This window comes from Schistocerca cancellata, chromosome 12 (genome assembly GCF_023864275.1).
Source record: "Schistocerca cancellata isolate TAMUIC-IGC-003103 chromosome 12, iqSchCanc2.1, whole genome shotgun sequence".
NCBI classification, from domain to species: domain Eukaryota; kingdom Metazoa; phylum Arthropoda; class Insecta; order Orthoptera; family Acrididae; genus Schistocerca; species Schistocerca cancellata.
Genome location: NC_064637.1, coordinates 62,704,237 through 62,726,211, shown reverse-complemented (window position 1 = coordinate 62,726,211; position 21,975 = coordinate 62,704,237). Strand labels below are relative to the sequence as shown.

At 41.2% G+C, this 21,975-nt stretch overlaps 1 protein-coding gene across 4 annotated transcripts in view; it reads right to left on the bottom strand.

Annotated features, from left to right (window-relative positions):
* LOC126109764 (neurexin-4) overlaps positions 1–21,975 on the bottom strand; it is a 167,191-nt gene that overhangs the window by 5,587 nt on the left and 139,629 nt on the right. For all 4 annotated transcript variants that reach the window (XM_049914817.1, XM_049914819.1, XM_049914816.1 and 1 more), the window contains exons 18-24: positions 20,201–20,301; positions 13,082–13,186; positions 8,063–8,194; positions 6,081–6,260; positions 3,679–3,812; positions 3,175–3,385; positions 1,622–1,759 (exon numbers count right to left, since the gene is read on the bottom strand). In XM_049914817.1, the coding sequence (XP_049770774.1) occupies positions 1,622–1,759; positions 3,175–3,385; positions 3,679–3,812; positions 6,081–6,260; positions 8,063–8,194; positions 13,082–13,186; positions 20,201–20,301 (1,001 nt within the window). The remainder of the gene's footprint in view (positions 1–1,621; positions 1,760–3,174; positions 3,386–3,678; positions 3,813–6,080; positions 6,261–8,062; positions 8,195–13,081; positions 13,187–20,200; positions 20,302–21,975) is intronic.

The following is a 21,975-nucleotide window of genomic DNA, read 5'->3' as shown; positions in this document are numbered from 1 at the left end:
ATTTGAAACTATACTCCAATTAAAATTATTTGGTCGATGATGTCTGTCACTTGCTGCTACAATGTTGCCACAGTGGCTACCAGCTACCACTCGGTTATAGGTGACAAACACAATGGACCAGTTCACAAATGCTGTTAATGTGCAATGCGGAGGCAGTGTCGGAAGCGCCCAATGTAACGTACGTCAGAAATGCAAGATGGACTGTTGACAACAATAAGTGACCAATGGCTGAACTGTGACAGACGAAGCATCTTGTAGACTTGAATTTAAACTCGTGGCTAGGGACCAGAAAAAACACATTTTGTGATAAACACGAAATAGATGCAGATTCAGCCTCAAAATGCAAAATTATTTAATAGACACTATTTCACAGTGAATTCTATGCATATGAACTGTTTTATCTGAGATAATATGTAACAGTTCTTTTGTCTGGATATAAATATCGAAAAAGTAACCAATTTTCAGTTACTGGTATTGTACATCATTTGGCGAAACCCAATTTGGGAAGATAATGTGCATAAGAACCTGTTTGCAGAAAAATAAAGTGTAAAAACGCAACAAGGTATCAATGCACAGTCATCTGGTGCCATGCCAAGCACAGTCATCTGGCGCCATGCCAACTGTGGACGGTTGAATGGTCTATTTAAGATACACGCCATATAATGCAACTTTGTAGTTCTCAGCCGTGGCACCTAGCATTTTGCAACCAAGAAATGCGTACGTTTTGTTTGCTTGTTAGCCAAAGCTCAAAAAATGCAGAAACCTTTAACACGGCAAATGTTTTGAACTGTGGTTTCATCGAATACCACGACAGGTCGTGCCTAAACTATGTCGTTAACAATACACTGCTAATCTCAACAAGCAATTGCGCATAGCCGTCCCCAAATGTCTTTTATCATGCGTTGCTCATTGTTTTCTTTTCTTATTTTTAAAAAAGTCAAGTGACTAATCCTGGTCTATCATGTATTTCGATTACCACCCTTACAACACCAGAAGAGATTGACAATCCCTGTAACAACTTATCAGTCCTGCTGTGGGCTGCCGCCCTGCTAATGGGAGGTGGGGCTCGTTTCCCTGCACCTCTCCTCTCCCATCTAGCAGGCAAAATTCTAGTTCTTTCTCTTTTTTTTCCTTCGTTTTTACACACTTGCGGCTGTCTGCCACTATCGCCAATAATGCGACTGCACTATAGCGACTGGGAAACTTTTGTCAGTGGGGTAACAACTAGTTGTATCTTTGGGGGCGGGGGGGGGGGGGGGGGCGTTGCACTTTATTTAAGCAATACTGAGATGACGGTTATACTGAGTAACAGAACACTACGATTTGTCTACAAAGCCAGAAAGGTTTTTGACAATATTATGACAGCATGCCATGGGAAGTATTATGTGATATTCATGCCACAGCATCACAATCCTATTCTGAAATAAAATTATAAACACAAACTGTATCTAAGGAACTAGCATAGTTGACAACAATTGTTATTACATTTCCCCAGATGCTCTGTTATATTAGCACACATACCACTCACATTACAAAATGGTGTTGTGCCTATTTCAGACCCTCATATGTAATTATTGCAGTCAACATAAAAGCTCTGTAGCACCGAAACCCAGACACTCACCTCCAAGTATGGCAGAATCCGTATGGCGATAAATCCTATCTAATACGTCACTGTCGACCATAGGTGGTGGACGAGTTTCTATAATGTCAGGTGGATGAGTCACTGGTTCAACACCACAGAAGTCCTCATTCAGTGGACCTGTTGGTAATACAAAAGAAGTAAACTATGGTCAGTTTGTGTACAGGTTTTTTTCACAACATACTGTTGTGTTTAATGCTTTCAAGAATCGTTTTCCCCAAGCTCAGAAGTGACAGACAACTTTAGCCAAGATACACTTCAAACACCTGTGTAGCAATCAAATATTTCTAAAGTGAATGTTATAAAAGTGCTGTTATTGGGTGTCATTTTACAATGCTCTACAACCTATGGGAAGAAGTACAATTTTATTTCTAATATGTCTTTCAAAGTTTCACATATTCACACTACAGCACACAACTATCACCTCTGTATACACAAATTTAAATATACCACAAATATGTAAGTCTTGCAAATATCACATTATACTGCATATAAAAAATACAGATGAGTGCAAAAATCAGAAATCACATCATCATAGAGTGACCAGCACTTGCAATAGAAAAGTTGTCATTTAAAATGTAGTAGTTGGAAAAATCACAAGCACCACTCCAATACTAACTCAGCATATTACCAGAATAAATATTTTTGAAAGCTTCAAAGTTAACAATGTTAAACTTTGTTTTAACACCACCATTATATCAACTACAATATCACTGCAATCAGGAGTGCCTCATTCAAAATAAATATACAAGCTAGTTACAAAGAAACTCAATCTCCATTATTCTATTCGTCCAAGGTTAAATTTCCTTGCGGTTAGTGTTAACAAATTTCCCAAAAACAAAATTTCTATTCTCTACACAGAAAACTACTTAAATCCTACCAAAAAGAGAGATTACACAGACAAATATTTCACAGAATCGCGACCCTCTTTATTTACATGTTGGAGAATGATGTTTAGTACACCACAAAGTATTAGTATACATGTGGAGTTCTCTACTGACTAAGCATTGTCATATGTAAGGAAATTGTTTTGTATCCTGTTAGTGGATTGGTTGAATGAAGACATTGTGTTAAATGTGTCAGCATTTTGCTGAGGGTATTTTAAATAAAAGAGAGAGGAGGATTTAATGAGTTTTCCATAACTTTCTTGACTGTCTGCACATGAGCAGTTTCGTCACTGCATCTCAAATTGGCCCGCAGGTGGGAATGCAGAACAGGCTGAGCTGCTGTATTTATTACCTCTTACCACGATTTCATGTTACGTTCTGTTCTGTTATAAGCTTCTACGTCCTCCATATTTACTTACTGATATTTCTTCTAATCATCAGATATGCTACTTATGTGAAATGGTGCTAGCTGTCTGCTCTGTACATTACACTCGGACACAAGTAAAAAAGTTAAAGTTCATTCACAGAGTGCTTGCTGCTAACTACTGAACAGTTAGCAGGAAATAAAATTGTTACAATAAAAATGTTTCACAGCAGAAGTTTCTAGTTTATTCCTGGGGGAATAATAATAATAATAATAATACTCACTTCCAAGAGACCTGACATTGGGTGGGGCATTCTCCTGGAAAAGCAGTTTGAGAGGGTAAATGTCGTCAAACTCCACACGTGATATGCAGCCAACAAAGCCCTCAGTCATGGACTCATTTCGCCCTATGTACAAGTACTGGATGTTATTGAACTGCGCATCTGCTGAGGCTTTAATGTTGAAATTATATTCTCGTGGCTCGTCATTGTCAACCTAGATTACAAAAGAAATACACTGTTAAACTGTAAGTGATAAGAATAAGCTATTGTAGGTTCTATTTAAACTTGGGCAGAAAAAAGTTTAAAACTACAAAGCCACTGCATTTATCATGAAATTCATATCATAATGTCATTTTACCTTATTTTACATCATTAAGAATTTACTGAAGAATTTTATAATCTGCAAGAATTTGCAAGGCATCTTGATGAATTTTGTGCACTGCAAGATTACCACTATTATTCATGCAACATAACATAACATAAAAACTGATGTGAAGAGTTCCATACCTGTAGGATCATTGTCGCACCTGAATTTTTTCTTGATAAGTGAACGTCGTGGTACTGACCGAGTCCAAAATGCTTCTCCAAGAAAATGATCTCTTGTCTCTCAAAGCCAAAATCAAATACGACACGCAAGTGACCTGTAAAATGAAAATTTACCAATATAATAAGTTTCAGAACACCAACGTGAACATCAGCAAAACCAAAAAACAAAGAACCTGAGCAGCCATATTCAGCAAGAACATACAAACTTGTTGCCCTATTTGTGTGTATGTGTGTGTGTGTGTGTATACACAATATCTTGAGAGATTATTAAAAATCCAATTACAGTGAATTTTCTAGACCAGTGGTTGTCAAACTGGGGCTCACGACCAAGTATTCATGTGGCCTGCAGTTCTCAGCCCCCCCCCCGCCCCCCCCCCCCCCAAAGAAGACAAAAAAAATTGCCACCCGGTTCAGATACACGAGTGAACCTGGCAGCTTGGGCATGCCAGTGAAATTTTTCCAAGTACCTCATGTGGCTGGTTGCTGCTACTGCTGCTTACACAGCCAACAGCCTCACTTCAGTAGCCAGAAGCAGGAGAAGGTATTAGTCATATGCGACTCAACTGTGCATGTGTATGAGCCCGCTTGTAACTGCTTAAATGAATCTTAATGTAAACTGTTGTGATGTCACGCTCATTGGAGGCAATTTGTCGTTATGAAGCATTGCACAGTCTTCACATTTTGCTGTTGACAGACGCTTGTACGTGCACTGCTATTTTATATGGTGCATTTCCTTTGCAATTTAAGTTTTATTTTCATTTTTTCTCTCGTTCATGTTTTAATGCTGCAGTATTATTACGCAGTAGCAGGATACGGTAATATCCTTTGTTAGAGTGTCAGTTCTCACCAGTCAAAATTACAAAAATTTAATTTGAAACTTAAACAATGAAAAAATTTCCGGGTTTTTCCTGGATCTCCTGGTTGTCCCGGATCGTATACACTCTGGAGAGGTAACACGAAGTTACGGGAAGTCTGTGACGTACCGCTGAGCAGTCACAGTTCCTTCAATTGCTACCGGCTGTGACTTAAAGTCATATACATGGCTCCTCACGACACCAGCAGCAATATTCCTGTGCCTCTCCAAAACATTGGAAGAATGGGACCTCTCCCCACATTGCTACCATAATTGCCGACAGTGGCGGTCCGGAGTAATGAAGGAGTGCAATTTGTTGCTGAACACAATGTGGCATATTCGTCAGCAGTCAGTGCTTTCCAGTCATGGCAACACTAAACACAGCAGTTTGTGTTGTGGTGTTACCAGCAGCCTACGCACGGGACGGTAATTCCCTACATCTGGTGCTGCTATTCTTCGATCAATGGTGTGTCGTAGGTAGTCCACTACCTGTTCTCAGATGGCAGGTGCAGTCGTGAAGAGCTTATGATGCACCCAATGCACAATATGTCAATCTTCCACTGTGGTGGTCAGACTCTGTCGAGTGTACCCTCATTAATGAGTATGCCTGCCCCTACGTTCTGACACAGTCCGACGACAAACTGGCCAATGGAAGACCCACAATGAGGTTCTTTCCAAAGGGTCACATGCTGATAATGCTGTCTCACACGAATACTCAACATCTTTATGTCCTGGACTGTGAGCACACAACATCTGATACTGTTTGTGTCCCTTACACGCCCTACCAGACAAAGTCACAATATTAAACACGAACAACACTAACGCACTCTGATTGCCATTCTACTAGTTACAGAGATTTTAATCATCTGTTCTTTCGGACATGGCCGAAACGACAGACATTACACATTCATATAATTGATTCACCTTGACGGGGACTCAATCCACAACCTTCAGTATGGATGTACATTTACATTTGACCTTTTGCAGGACTCTAAAATTAGTGAGCACGGAGGACACGGACGGGGAGACTGCAGAGGTAGTCCGCACATTTGCAATAAATGTTGTGTCCAGGTGGCACAGCGGTTAACACAACTACCTAGTAAGCAGGAGATCCCAGGTTCGAGTCCCTGTCCGTCACACAATTTCACTCAACTTCCTTTCAATGTCCCAATGCAGCTTATATTGTCAGTTCCTTCCCTTCCCTTCGCCCTCCCACTTCAATTTACGTAGTATCTAATCATTCACAAGCCCGACAATGGTGTGTAAGTGTATGAAGTTACATTTACAACTGACCATGTCTTCTGGGTGTTTCACTTTTTTTTTTGTCAGCCAGCGTAATTATTATTAACTGATAGCCTCACCATAATAATTATCAACATATTACACATTCAAAGATTTAACATGAACAAAACACAGAAATATGACTGTACAAATTAAACTTACAGTTTCTGCTAGGTATTGACAGGCAAACACCCAATGATAATCAATATAAATATGATATCTCACTTACCACTGTTGGAAACCATGATTGTGAGGTATTCACCAGTGATGTTGGAGAAGAAACCCAGAAGGAACCCCTTTGGGTTGGTGGTCGTGAATCCGACACGAATCTTTTCTGAAATGGTTGACCTCCAGCTACCCATGAAGTCATACTTAACGATGGAGCTAGATTTCATGACCACACCAATTTCTGAAAGAACAACCACATACTCTACAACAGATCCTTATCAACAGAGGAAGCTGACTGCCTTAAAACGAAAATTATACATCAAACTGAAATGCTGGGACAACTTTCAGTTAATACTACACAGATATAACCAGCCGTATTGCACCAGAAGAGCTTTGCCTTCTCTCTGCTGCTAGATAATGGATAAAGAAACATAATTCCTCTGCTGGCAGGTAGATCATCCAAAGTAAAAAATCAAATTCAAATATTTCTACATAATGTTTTATATGGGGGTCACTCCAAAAGAAATGCATAATGCTTTTTAGAACATCCAATTTATCTTCTACACCTTCGACATTTTTAAAGTATGTTGACACACATCATTTTTTCACTGCCTTACATCACTGTCATTGTCTTGTTCTAAGAACACAGGAACTTTTTAACAACACATTGCTTCAGACCAACATCAAGTGCAGCAGCCGTCTTCATGCAGTGCTACAACAGTGTGATTTGTGGAAACAGATTGAATTAAATTTGAATACATGCAGGAAGAATGTTTCTACGTCCTCTGTAAATACTAAAGATACAGACCAAAAGTTGAAGTTTTCAGAAAATGTTGTGCATTTCTTTTGGAGTGACCCTTGTACATTGTACAGAAATCTGTAATAAATAGGTATACAAGGTGGTGGTGCATTCTGAAAAGGTAGCAAAATACATTGTTTCAGTCCCTTGTCACACTGTCGCATTACAAACTATAATATTATGGGACAGACTGGCTGGACACAGCTGCCCTTCTTTACGATGTTCCCAAACCTAGCCCTCTTCCCGTCCAGATGATGACCTGCAATCTGGAAAACTAGTTACAGCATTTTTCAACCTTTAATGTGTCTACTGGCAGTACTTTGATTTCAACTCATAATGGTGTCACAGTCATCCATTCTGTCTCAACGTAATTTTGAAGGAAAAAAAATCTTTTGCTAGCCGGTATGGAATGGCGAAGGAAAGGGCACGCAGCCCAACTAACACCCAAGACAAAACTGTCAGCTGGCAAGGTTCTTTCAACCATTTTCTTTGATCGACAAGGCACTTGACTCATTAACATTTTGCACAAGCAATGCACAATCAGTGTTGCATGTTGCTGTGACCAGCTGCATGAGGTGATGCCTGCGTATCACCGCAAAAGACCAACCAATTCAAGAAGCTATCTTCCTCCTAGACAATATCATGCCCCATACTGCCTCTCTAATAGTCTGAAAACATCAAGAAATTCCTTGGACACAATTTGATCATAGCTTGGAACTATTGCTCTGCAATTTTAGTTTATTTTGGTCACTTAAACACACTTGAGGAAAGGCAATGATTTGAAGATGACAAGGGCATACACGAATTTGTGCACAACTGGCCCCCTACTCAACAAGCTTCATTCTATGATGCAGCGATAAAAAATTTTCCTTCTTCCTGGAAAAACTTATTTCTAAAGCAGAGAACTATGTAGAAAAATAAATTATATTTGAATTAATTTTTAAAAAATAAAATACCATTTATATTTGATCTACCTTTGTATTTTTGTATTATTAATACAAATCAATATTTGTTTTCATACGTGTGCATAAATTTAAACACAACTGTAATATTTTTTGGGATGAAATATATAAGAATACTGTACATTGCTTTTTGAATTTTTTTTATGGGAGAGTTCCGCTAAAATTAATTTTACATTTAATATCACTGTAGTAAGTAGTACATTGCAGACCAGAGTATAGTTGAAATATGGGGCTGAAGAAGACAACTGCAACAGTAGCACCAGCAGCAGCAGCCGTCCTTACCATCAGCACAGATGGGCCCTTTAAAGGCAGTCCACCTGCAGTCACACCAGTAGCTATCGTAGCCTTCGTGGCACGTCCCATTGTTCAAGCACGGACTGCTGTCGCACTTGCCAATACATCCTGGGCTTACACCTGTCAATGCAGAACACTTAGTAAAACACAGACTTGTAATATCACAGAGCACACATGCACATAAGTGTGAAAGGAACTAAAGAAACTCAGGGGGAGTAAGACAGGCGAAGGGGTTTCAAGGTGGAATCTTTTTCCACATATGGAGTAAGTCCTATCTCACAACTAAACATTATAATCAGAATGAGATTTTCACTCTGCAGCGGAGTGCACTGATATGAAACTTCCTGGCAGATTAAAACTGTGTGCCAGACCAAGACTCGAACTCGGGACCTTTGCCTTTCACGGGCACGTGCTCTACCAGCTGAGCTACCCAAGCACGGCTCATGACCCGTCCTCACAGGTTCAATTCTGCCAGTACCTCATCTCCTACTTTCCAAAATTCACAGAAGCTCTTCTGCGAACCTTGCAGAACTAGCACCCCTGGAAGAAAGGATATGCGAAGACATGGCTTAGCCACAGCCTGGAGGACGTTTCCATAATGAGATTTTCATTCTGCAGTGGAATGTGCGCTGATATGAAACTTCCTGGCAGATTAAAACTGTTGTGCCAGACCGAGACTCAAACCCGAGTTTCAAACATTATAATGACCAATAAGAACAGACCAAAAATAACAAGGGACTCTGATACCAATAGTACCATCTTCAAAATTAAAAGCTACTGGATTACAAAAGTGTAAAGTACAGTCCTTTACAATCCAAAAGAATCCTCACTCTACTAAGAAAAAACAAATTACAGACGATCAGATTTCAGGATCATAGGTCAAAACAGCAAAGAATCAGCATTTCACCCTTGCGCACACTCGCTTAGTCGTATTCTGCATTCACATGTACACAATCACAGTGCAGTGAAATATCAATAATAGTAAATGCATAGTTTGTACGATGTCAAAATTATGAGAGTTTATGGCTATTATAATTCTTAAATCAAGTTGTACTGCAGTCACTAAGTTTTCTGTGTTACCGAATTACAGTAGATCTGTTGCAGCCACATGTGAGGCAAGTGGGCAGGCACAGAGGTGTTGATATGCAGTTTCACAACTGAGCCCCTTTGCACACCACAAGACAACCGGGTTAAGGTGCGCAATTGTAGTGACATCACACAAAGGCTGCGTAATGCCCGATTGGCCTGCGGTTTATTTCCTCACCGTTGGGACACAGAGATGTTGACCAGTACGTGCCCGGAAGCAGTGTAACGGCACAACAAGGTTGCAACTAATTGCTATAAACACACTCTGCTTCTAGCCACTTACGTGCACGCTGGCAGCACCCTCCACGACATCGGGTCCACATCTATCTCCAACGTGCTACGGGCCAGTAAGCAGCTGATGCAGGTCTGGGCAGCCAGCTCCAACAGACCAGTTCACAATTCTAAGTCTGGCCCACAGACTTAGGTGACACAACAGGGAGCCGCCCCCCAGGCACCACTGAATTTCTGTCTCAGAGGGCAGCAGTTCACACCCACGGCAATACTGCTGCCGTACCTCAGAACCAGGGTGAGCTTCTAACCCAGAAGACTACAAGAATTTAGCAGACATACATGTCACTGGCAGTGCTCACTCAAGCACATGCTGCTGACTGACATGAACAGTGTCAGCAAAGCAGGACACAGACATCGACTGGCCACCCAACGCTGTGGCCTTCTGACGTCGTCGGCATCACTAGTGGACCATGTGCCTACTAAGGGCAAATCCAGGGGCATCACCGCACTCCGCCATTGTAATTTAAGATGAATAAAATATGTTGTATCTTACAGGTAAGTTTTCCTACCCCCCCCCCCCCCCCCCCCCCAGCACCACTGGCTCCACAACCCACCACCTCACCACCTCTACACCACAGCGGCCCCACTCTCCGGGTTGCTACAACACTCAAGATTTCCTTCATCATCAAAGCCGAACCCTCGGTCCTAAGCTGTGACTCATATAGTTCGTCACTTTCTCATTGTGCTGCAAAAGCTTTATATACCTGGTCAACAAATTAATACACTATGTGATCAAAGGTACCCGGACACTTGGCTGAAAATAACAAATTAATACACTATGTGATCGAAGGTACCCATACACTTGGCTGAAAATGACTTACAAGTTTGTGGCGCCCTCCGACAGTAATGCCGGAATACAATATGGTGTTGGCCCGCCCTTAGCCTTGATGACACCTTCCACTCTTGGAGGCATATGTTCAATCAGGTGCTGGAAGGTTTCTTGGGAAATGGCAGCCCATTCTTCATGGAGTGCTGCACTGAGGAGAGGTATCGATGTGTCAGTGAGGCCTGGCACGAAGACAGCGTTCCAAGACATCCGAAAGGAGTTCTATAGGATTCAGGTCAGGACTCTGTGCAGGCCAGTCCACTGCGGGGATGTTATTGTAGTGTAACCATTCAGCCACAGGCCGTGCATTATGAACAGCTCCTTGATTGTGTTGAAAGATACAATCGCCATCCCCGCATTGCTCTTCAACAGTGGGAAGCAAGAAAGTGCTTAAAACATCAATGTAGGCCTGTGCTGTGATAGTGCCACGCCAAACAACAAGGGTGCAAGCCCCCTCCGCGAAAAACACGAGCACACCATAACACCACCGCCTCCGAATTTTACTGTTGGCAATACACACGCTGGCAGATGACATTCATCGAGCATTCGCCATACCCACACCCTGCCATCAGATTGCCACATTGTGTACTGTGATTCAAAACTCCACACAATGTTTTTACACTGTTCAATCATCGAATGTTTACACTCCGTACACCAAGTGACGTGACGTTTGGTACTTACTGGCGTTATGTGTGGCTTATAAGCAGCTGCTCGACCATCTAATCTGAGTTTTCTCACCTCATGCCTAACTGCCATAGTGCTTGCAGTGGATCCTGATGCAGTTTGGAATTCCTCTGTGACGGTCTGGACAGATGTCTGCCTATTACACATTATGACCCTCTTCAACTGTTGGCGGTCTCTGCCAGTCAACAGACGAGGTCAGCCTGTACGCTTTTGTGCTGCACGTGTCCCCTCGTGTTTCCACTTAACTGTCACATCAAAAACAGTGGACCTATCTATGTTTAATCTGTCACATCAAAAACAGTGGACCTATCTATGTTTAATCTCGCGTACAGACATATCACACAAGTGACACTCAATCACCTGACCAAGTTTGAAGTCCGTGAGTTCCACGGAGTGCCCCATTCTGCTCTCTCACGACGTCTAATGACTACTGAGGTCGCTGATATGGAGTACCTGGCAGTAGGTGGCAGCACAATGTACCTAACATGAAAAATATATGCTTTTGGGGGTGTCTGGATACTTTTGATCACATAGTGTAGATTATCTGATAAAAACTAACCAGAAACCTTTTAGTCAAAATTTATACGGGCTATATTTCACCTTTATCTTTATGGCATCTTGAACTCTGCTGGAAACACTTTCACTTTCAATGAGGTGTCTGAATGTCTGTGGAGGAACAGAAGTCCATTTTTCCTCAAGAGTTGAAACCAGAGATGGTAGTGATGTCGGACACCGATCTCTAGCGTGAAGCCAACGTTTTAACTTGTTCCAAAGCTCTTCCATCGAGTTCAAGTTGGTCTCTTGCCAGGCCAGCCAATTTCAGGAATGCTACTAACCACAATCCATTTCCTTACCTTACACAATGCTATGAAATGGGCGCATGTCCTTCCACATTTAGAATTTTCTTCAATGCACACCCTAACAATGAAACAAGAAACCGTACCATAACATGACGTCCTCTGTACTTCGCTGCTGGCACTTTACGAGATGGCAGACAACATTCTCGAGGTATTCACTAAACCCAAAACCTTCCCCTGGATTGCCACAAGCTATAGTGCGACTTGTCACTCCACGTCTCTCAGATCCAGCTACTCACTGCCCAGTGGTATTGCTCTTTGCACAACTTGAGAGTCACTTAGCACTGACTACAGAAATGCATTGCGTATGATGTGCTGCTACGTGGCTATACCCCACTCTTTTTAACTTACTACCAACAGACATTGCGTTAGCTGGACTGCTGGTTGCACTTCAGAACTCACGAGTGAGTTGTTCTGCTGGTATCAATGATATTTTACAATCACCCTCCTCAATGTGAAACGGTCCCTGTCCATCAGTATGTGAGGCCTGCCTGGTCTCTGTTTAGGTCTAGTTGTTCCTTCATGTTTCCATTTCACAATCGCACGCCATTTCGGAGAGAAATCGTTGAAGTGTTTGCTCCAGTCGAATGGCATTTTTTAATAGTCAGTTTCAATGCAATAAGGTTTTATCTTCAGGCACATTAATTTACAAGCAAAAAAAATTATATGCAATTTCCCTAAAAACAGACACTACATTGTCAGGTCCCTACTTATAAATAAGACAGATATTTTAATTGTTAAAAATTGTAATAAAAATGAAATCACCAACTCAGATGAAGATCCAAAAACACATCTCCTAACTAAAGATATCTTTCCCAACTGCAACCTGGCTTCTACCACTAATACCGTCCACCTTCCTGCTTCCATACTCATCAAATGGCTCAAATGGCTCTGAGCACTATGGGACTTCTGAGATCATCAGTCCCCTAGAACTTAGAACTACTTAAACCTAACTAATCTAAGGACATCACACACATTCATGCCCGAGGCAGGATTCGAACCTGCGACCGTAGCGGTCGCGCGGTTCCAGACTGTAGCGCCGAGAACCATACTCGTCAACTCAATATCAAACTCTTACACAGAAAGAAAAGCTACTATTCTAAACCAATTTTGATAGAGAAATGTCAAACACTGGCCATCTGATTTCTGTGGAATCAGCAACTCACTGGTTCGTTTACAGGTACAACAGCCTTTAAATCTCTCACCAGATAATTATAAACGTAATTGCTACCACTTAAAGACCAAAACAGCGATGCTACATACCATACAATCCCTTCTCCGCATAGCTTCGCAAGTCTACTCGCTGTCCATTGAGCAGCAAAGCTCGGATGCAGCCCGTAAATCCATCTCGGTAGTCTACAGATGCTCCTGTAAACCGCCACATAAACATTACAAAAGTATCCACATTATGTTGTATCAAATGTATGATGTCCAACAGAAAGTGTGAATCATTTTTTAAGCAATGAGGTGGCAAACATAAATGTTTTTTGAAATTATGAACTGCTGCATGCAAAATAATATAAAAAATAAAATTTACAGCCACGAAATAAAGAAATGAAGATGCAAACTAAGCACATTTCAGTAATGTTACAAGTGGATCATCATAAAATACTACTCGAGCAAATGATGCACGAAGTTGCAACAATTGAAGCAATTCTTTTGCAAGCAGTATACACAAAACTGTTTTGTACGGCAATCCCATAATATGTTTTAACTGCGACTGTAAAGCTGTCTCCTACCATTCGCCTCAGACTTGCTCGGGTGGATGTCACTGAGTACTACTGGATTTCAAGTTAAAAGTTTGTTAAAGCAGATATCACCCTTTAATTGGAACACAGCATCTAATATTGTCTAGAGACACAAGTTCCTTTTCCTTTGCATTAAAGAAGACTGTCACAGTCTTCAAGATTTTACTTTTGCTTATGGGTCTTGTGCAGCTGCTAAAACTTAGTGTTTAAGATTGCAATAACTGACGGTCTGGTAGCTTACGACGATTCCTACACCAAATTTATTTATTCACATACCCTTTACAATATCTAAATGTTCTGAAAATCTTGTGTGCTACATGATCCGAAAGCCTGTAAGTATAATTAGGTCGGTGCATAAGTTCGTAGCGTCTGTGTGATGCACGTTGGTATTCCGGTTGATACGGGTTTATTTTTCGACTGTCACATTTTATTTTTAGTTTACTGTTATTACTTGAGTTTTAAATAATATCATTTTGTCATTCGGAAATATTGAATCGAGCTGTGTACACTAGAGAATGGAATGAAGAAATCTGAACATTCCTGACATTCTTTTGTTTGGTCGAATGCAGGAGCGACAGCAACAGAGGCAACCAGAAACATTTGCACTGGGTATGGGAATAGTGCCATTGGACAGAGCACGGCAAGAAAATAATTTTCTCATTTTAAGAAGGATCTTTTTGAAATTAGGTGCTCTCCACATTCAGGAAGACCTTCAGGATTTGATGAAGATCATTTAACACATTAATCCACAATGATCCACATCAGTGTACTCAAGAACTGCAAACGTGATGAACTGTGATCAGTAGAGCATTCTGCAACATTTGCACGCAATGGGAAAAGTTAAATAATTGGGTGTACGGATACTGCACGCTCTAATCCAAAATCACAAAAATCCGCAGGTGGCCATATGTGCATCTCTGGCTCCTTATCATCAACTGGCTCACAAACAACATTGAGCATTCTTATCCCGTACTGTTACTGGTGATGACAAATGGTGTTTTGGAATGATAAGGAAAAGAAGGGAGAGAGTGAGCTCACACAAAGACCTGCATGCACCCACAAAAAAAAAGTGGTCTAATACACATTGCTTTAGTGGTGCGTAACCATCACTGCTAACATTTACTGTCAACAACTCAGACTTGTTGCAGATGCAATCCAAGAGCAATGGCAAGGAAGACTGCATGAAGTGATGCTACTCCACAACAATGCCAATTCGCAGTCTGCTTGACTGACAAAAAAATGCTGTTCAGGAGCTGAGTTGGGAAGTCATTTCCCACCCAGCTTATTCACCTGAGCTTGTCCCCTCAGATTTTCACCTTTTCTGCTCTCTAACAACCTTCATGAATAGTAAAGGAGTGTTTATAGCTGAAAACTTATTTCAATTCACTTTGTCACTTATGAAGTATTTTACATCACAGGACATCTGGCTGAAAAGATTTGCAAACCGCCTACACAAAGTTTGGGGGGGGGGGGGGGGGTGCAATAAAACACCAAGAGAACTCCATATATGGGGAGGATGACTGTGTCATATGAAGCTCCTGATGAACAAGCATTGAGTGATGAAGGGAAGAGGAGGGGGTGACACCACAATAATGACTTTCTATCCTCTCATATACCGTATTTACTCAAATCTAAGCCGCACCTTCAAAATGAGACTCGAAATAAAGGAAAAAAAAATTTCCCGAATCTAAGCTGCACCTGAAATTTGAGACTCGAAATTCAAGGGGAGATAAAAGTTTTAGGCCGCACCTCCAAATCGAAACAATGTTGGTCCATTATGATACGAGACACAATTTAGGTCGAATGAATGACGATACAGCTACAGTAGTTTGGTTCGAGTCGTAAGCTTAGCAGTTAAGCTTTACCAGGTAGCCATTGAAATGCATCAGGCGCTCCGTCTGTATTTATATGGGTACCCTTCCTTTTTCGCGTGCTTCGCCTGGTTTGGGTTGATTGCTTATTTTTCTTTGATCTGATAAGTGCCGTTATGTGTTTACGTCACTAAGCTGAAAATGCATTACTGTACTGTGTCTTGCATTGTTCGTCGCATTCTGATAATGAGTGTTTACGGCCTGTCGCCGCTCGCGGCGTGGCTTGCTCTTGTGCGAGGTTACTTACACTGCTGCTTTATTTGATAATGATCAACAAGAACCAAATAATAGACTGCATATGATGGAAGATGTTCTGAACGAGAGTTTAGCGAACATTTTTCACCGTTTGAAAATCTTTGCAGACGCCTCTTTAGTACATTATATTCTGCACAGAAATTAGAGTCATCTTAGATTTAAAAATCTAATCAATTGCCGTGCTTCATTTCTGACTGTATCACTATTAGGCATAAGAATAATACGAATATAAACATGACATGATTGTGTATTCTTCCGCGTTTGCTGTTGTCTGGCTCTAGTTTCGTAGTTTATTAGGCAGACAGTATTTAAATGAGACAGCAGCAAACACGAAAGAATACATGGCAAAATGTTTATATTCGTATTATTCTTATTGTGAAGAAAATACTGCATGTGATTCACAATTCATAAAAGTACCTAGTAGCAACCATCTCTTCTCACAGGTAGGAAATAATTCAGGACGTAGAGTTTCCCATATTGACAAACATCTCAAACAGTCTTGCCAGTCGGATTTTAGTAGTACATTGAAATGCTGCTAGAAGATGAACAATACGAAATTTCTATTTACTTCGTTGGATAATGTATGAAAGTGCAGTGGTCAAAACTCGGGGCGGAGAAAAATGCTCGTTTTCCACATTTTTTTTGAAATTTATTTACTGACGAAGAGGTTTTGGCGCTAGTATTTATCTTTGTGCCTGCAAAACATGCCTGTTGTAGCGCTACATATATTCGATGGCAGAAGTTAGTTGTGGTGGCACCTACCAACATTTTTCAGAACTTCCGTTTACTTTGCACTCGATTCTAAGCCGCAGGCGGTTTTTTGGATTACAAAAACCGGAAAAAAAGTGCGGCCTAGATTCGAGTAAATACGGTACTTGCCTTAAGCTGTTGTTTAACTGTAGTTTTTAAATATTGATATTTATAAGGAATAATATTTGTATAACTAACACATTTTGAAATATTAAGTATTTCATAATCTGTGATTCTAATTTCAATGTTGAGTTAAAAACATGGACTTCCCCGAGATTTTAAGAAATTCCTGAAATTCCTTGAGATTTCTGTGATTTTTTTTTTTTTGGTAAATAAATTCAAGGTTTTCCAGAACGCTACCCTGAATGAACTGTTAATACAAGATTTTGCTGGTGCTTAATTATGGGCACATCTTCAACTGAACTAAGTTGTTAGAAACACTTTGCAATGTAAAGAGGTCTCAACAATATTAGGGATGAGCACTAGATATTACCCTAACACTGTATTTTTGCATAATGTAAGCATTCTTCCTACAAGACAAGTTGCCCCAAACATTATTCAATGAGATGATGTTAAAGAAAACACACAAAATTGATGACTTATTGATTTGTTTCTAGCTTTTAAGAGCCATCAGTGTGTGTTTCTTCTCATTAAACTCTCATTCATGATTATGCTTCAAAACTTGTAAGGTCCTGCCAATTACACTATAGGCCTCACACCCAAAATCGAAAGAAAATAATTGAATATGACTTTTATATCTGTGGATACTGTAAGGAACATTTTGATAGAACATAAATAATTTAGGAGTGACGGACACCACTCACTGAATAGAACAGGCTTTGAGCTGTTGACAGTCGCACAGAGACAAATGAAAACTTGCTAACTTTCAAGAAAATCCTTTGAGGAGCTAGAAAACAAATGCAAATAAGTGAACACTGAAGGTCTCACATAGGCCTTCATAGACGAGCAATATCACCTCCAAAGAGATTTACTGTATCATACCCCCGCAGACCCCTAGTACTCCCATAACCCCCAAGAACCAGCTGCTAAGGAGTGGCCCTCTCGTCACCCGATATCAACCTGGACTGGAGCAACCGAATCATGTTCTTCGCCAGAGCTTTATCTAATGTTTTGCCCAGAAATTAGGGACATCCTGCCCCTGATCCTTTCCACCTTTTCTAAAGTGGTATTCGGCCAGCTCTGGAAAATACACACATCAAAAAAAGTTTTTGCATCACCACGGTTCCGGGACATGTACAGAATATAGAAATGGAAATCAACATAAACACTATTTCCACCCTTTTTATTGCTCATGAAAACCACACATTGCATGTTGTACCACCGTACAGCGAGACATTCGGAGGTGGGGGGGTCCAGATTGCTGTACACACTGGTACCTCTAATACCCAGCAGCACGTCCTATTGCATTGATGCATGCCTGTAATCGTCATGGCATACTACCCACAAGTTCATCAAGGCACTGTTGGTCCACACTGTCCCACTCCTCAACGGAGATTCGGCGTAGATTCCTCAGAGTGGTTGGTGGGTCATGTTGTCCATAAACAGCCCTTTTCAATCTATCCCAGGCATGTTCGATAGGGTTCATGATTGTAGAACATGTTGGCCACTCTAGTCGAGTGATGTCGTTATCCCGAAGGATGTCAGTCACGAGATGTGCATGATGGGGGCGTAACTTGTCGTCCATGAAGATGAATGCCTCGGCAATACGCTGCCGATATGGTTGCACTATCGGTCAGAGGGTGGCATTCACGTATCATACAGCTGTTGCGGCACCTTCCATGACCACCAGCGGCGTACGTGGGCCCCACATAATGCCACCCCAAAACAGCAGGGAACCTCCATCCTGCTGCACTTGCGGACAGTGTGTGTAAGGCATTCAGCCTGACCGGGTTGCCTTCTAAGACATCTCCGACAATTGTCTGGTTGAAGGCATATGCGACACTCACTGGTGAAGAGAATGTGATGCCAATCCTGAGCGGTCCATTCAGCATGTTGTTGAGCCCATCTGTACCGTGCTGTACGGTTTCGTGTTTGGAATGGTGGACCTCACCATGGACATTGGGAGTGAAGTTGCACATCATGCAGCCTGTTGCACACAGATTGAATCGTAACACGACGTCCTGTGGCTGCCCGAAAAGCATTATTCAACATGGTGGCATGGCTGTCTGTCAGGGTTCCTCCGAGCCATAATCCATAGGTAGTGGTCATCCACTGCAGTAGTAGCATTGGACGGTCTGAGCAAGACATGTCATCGACAGTTCCTGTCTCTCTGTATCTCCTCCTTGTCCGAACAACATCGCTTTGGTTCACTCCGAGACACCTGGAAACTTCCCTTGTTTAAAGCCCTTCCTGCCACAAAGTAACAATGCAAACGTGATCGAACTGCGGTATTGACCGCCTAGGCATGGTTGACCTATAGACAACACGAGCCTTGTACCTCTTTCCTGGTGGAATGACTGGAACTGATCGGCTGTCGGACCCCCTCCGTGTAATAGGAGCTCCTCATGCATGGTTGATTAAGGGTTTAGTGACATCTCTGAACAGTCAAAGGGACTGTGTCTGTGATAAAATATCCACAGTTAACGTCTATCTTCAGTAGTTTTGGGAACCAGGGTGACGCAAAACTTTTTCTGATATGTGTATATAAATTCTGGTCAACCCTTGCCATAAGACCTGCCAAATTCATCTACCCAGCACATCCACTACTAGTTTTGTCACAGGCTTATCCAAACAGAGGCAGGACCACCTGTGAAAGCAAAGCAGCCATATCACCTATCAACTCTCTGCAATTTATACAAAGGATTTTACATGGGTATGGCCACTGACTAGCTGCCCACCAGAATTAATTGCCACTGCCAAACTGTGGATGAGAAAAGAGTTGACCAACTAGTCATGGAACATGTTGCTGAGCTCGACACAAGTTCAACAGCTGCCTCACAACCCGTGCCATCTGATCATTTCCTCCAATACCAGCTTTTCTCAAGTATGATGACAGGAGTTAATGTCACAACACATCCTACTCTGCCATAATCCTCCTGGCCTCAACCTCCACTAACCCAATCTGTATGCACACAACCTACCCAATGGTCTCCTCTTGCCCTGTCATGTCACCCTATCCTAATCCATGTCTGCCCCATCCTAATCCATGTTGTCATTCTGTGCTGCACAATCTTATTGGCACCAGTGCCCCTGTGTCACACACCTGCTACCTCTATTCTCTCTCTCTTGGATTTTTGTCCCACATACTGGCATCCTCCAAGCTGCCAACTATCCCTCCCAACTCCCCTCATAATTCCTGGCTCTTTCTTCCTCTGCCTATCCCACCCAAGACAACCCCTCACTCCAGCCCACCTACTGAACTACTATCTCTGCACTGTGTGTTCAGCTAGCACAATGTAGTTATACAGGTGTGTGTGTGTGTGTTTTCTCTCTCTAGCTCTTTAGAGGAGATGTCTGAAAGCTAGCAAATTTCCATTCTTTACTGTGTGCTTGTCAATGACTGAAAGCTTCCACTATTTGGTGAGTGGTCTCCTTTACTTCTAAAGTAATTACATTTTATACTGCTCAATCTCTTGAAATTGTGGTTCCATATTTAGCTTCTCTTAGTAGACTGTATTTTACTAGCAGAAATAGCAAATACTGTGAAACATGAGAGTAGAGTATGCTTTTGTTTAATTAAAAATAACAATATTGAACTTTCAAGTTAGTGTAAGCAACAATATGCTGAGAACACCGACCAACGACGAGATCCGATGTCAGGTGTAAAGCTCGAACAGGTCCAGGGGGTTCTCGTACCTCCGCCTTCAGAGCCCCATCGACCACTATGCGAGCTTCTTTCCTGAAAGACAATAAACACGTGAGAAATGTACAGTATAGAAATATTTCAAGATAAGGATTACAGTTCATGAAACGATGCAACATGGTTTTGAAGAGTCTTCTAAAGATAAGAAATTGAAGGGTTAGCGAGTTAACACAGGAGAAACCCTTACAAGACAAGAGTGATGGAAGAGGATTAAAATTATACGGCATTTGTATAGAATGGAGAAGAGAAGGATGCCTAGGAATACACATGAGAAGAAGATTGAAGATAGATAGACCAAGTTAGAGGCGACCGAATGGAGAAGTCTGGACCAGGGAATCAACAGACAGGTGGTGGGAAGAACTGACAATATAGAGAGATTGTGCTCCAAACATATCCAGGCAGCGGTGGGAAACTGTACAAAATGAGAATGACGATGATCTACACATCGACACACAGTCTACTGCTGTGGCCATGCAATATGCTTTTAGTAATCTTAATTAATAGTCGTGACTACCATGGGACATTCCAGAATGTACTGTTGGCACTGAAATGTTAATTTTTTATCTTTCATAATGTCAAACATATAAGGAAAAGATAAGATAAGACTACTAATTGTCATAATGATGGCAGGTTGAGTTGCAGACAGCCGTAAGCTTTCAGCCAAAGCCTTCTTCAGAAAAGGAAACACACACACACATTCATTCATTCACACAAGCAAGTACACCTCTCACTGTCATCTCCAGCATTCCACTCTGAGCTGCCGGAGATGGCGGTTGTGTGTGTGAGGTGTTCTTACTTATGTGAATGAATGTGTGTGTGTGTTTCCTTATTGATGAGGGCTTTGGCCAAAAGCTAATGTGTAAATGTCTTTTCATTATATCTGTCTGCAGCTCAACGTGTCATCCTTATGGTGAATAGCAATCTTTTCCTTATATTGTTGGTTTTCCAACCCAGAGTTAGTTTCATAATGTCAAATATGTAAGCTGTTTTTCCTCTGTACATCACCATGCTAATTCTCTCTCTCTAAATTCATTGTGCATTTATATTATTCCTATCTCTAAACATTCCCACATGTCATTTCATTTCTAAATTATTACCTCGTTAGAACTGTCAAGATTCACTATTTCCTTCTTTCATCATCTTCATTTTCATTCCACTGTGTTGCTGTATACAATAATGTCATGCATAATTTTATTCACAGTAGAATTATTTTGCCTATATTGCTAGTATCATGCAAAGATTTGTGCTTTTCATGATATTCTAATATTTAATTTTTGTTGAAAAAATGAATCGTTTGTGGTGAAACTGTCTCTTCTTTCCAAACACCAGTTTATCTGACTTATGCGACTTTCTAATGTAAGCTAATTATTTTCACAAAACCCAAGGTTCTTTGCAACTTCTTCCCTGCACGGGATATTTGCTAGGTTCCCAACTACATGCAGCTGCAATTAGTAATCCACAAATTAATACAATTCTTTGAAGGCATTCTCAGAGCCCTTAGAATATTGCACTAGCTTTCTTTCCAATCTCAAACCACTACCTGTGCTTTTGCAATCACCTCCCCTACTCAATTCAACTTCCTTCCTCACAAATACCATGCTAGATTAATGACCATTCAATATTTGCTGTACTTCTTGTAAAACTGGCATTACACCTATACAGTCAGATTAAAAGGAAATATCCTTCCCAGTGAGACTTTTTTCTCTTTCT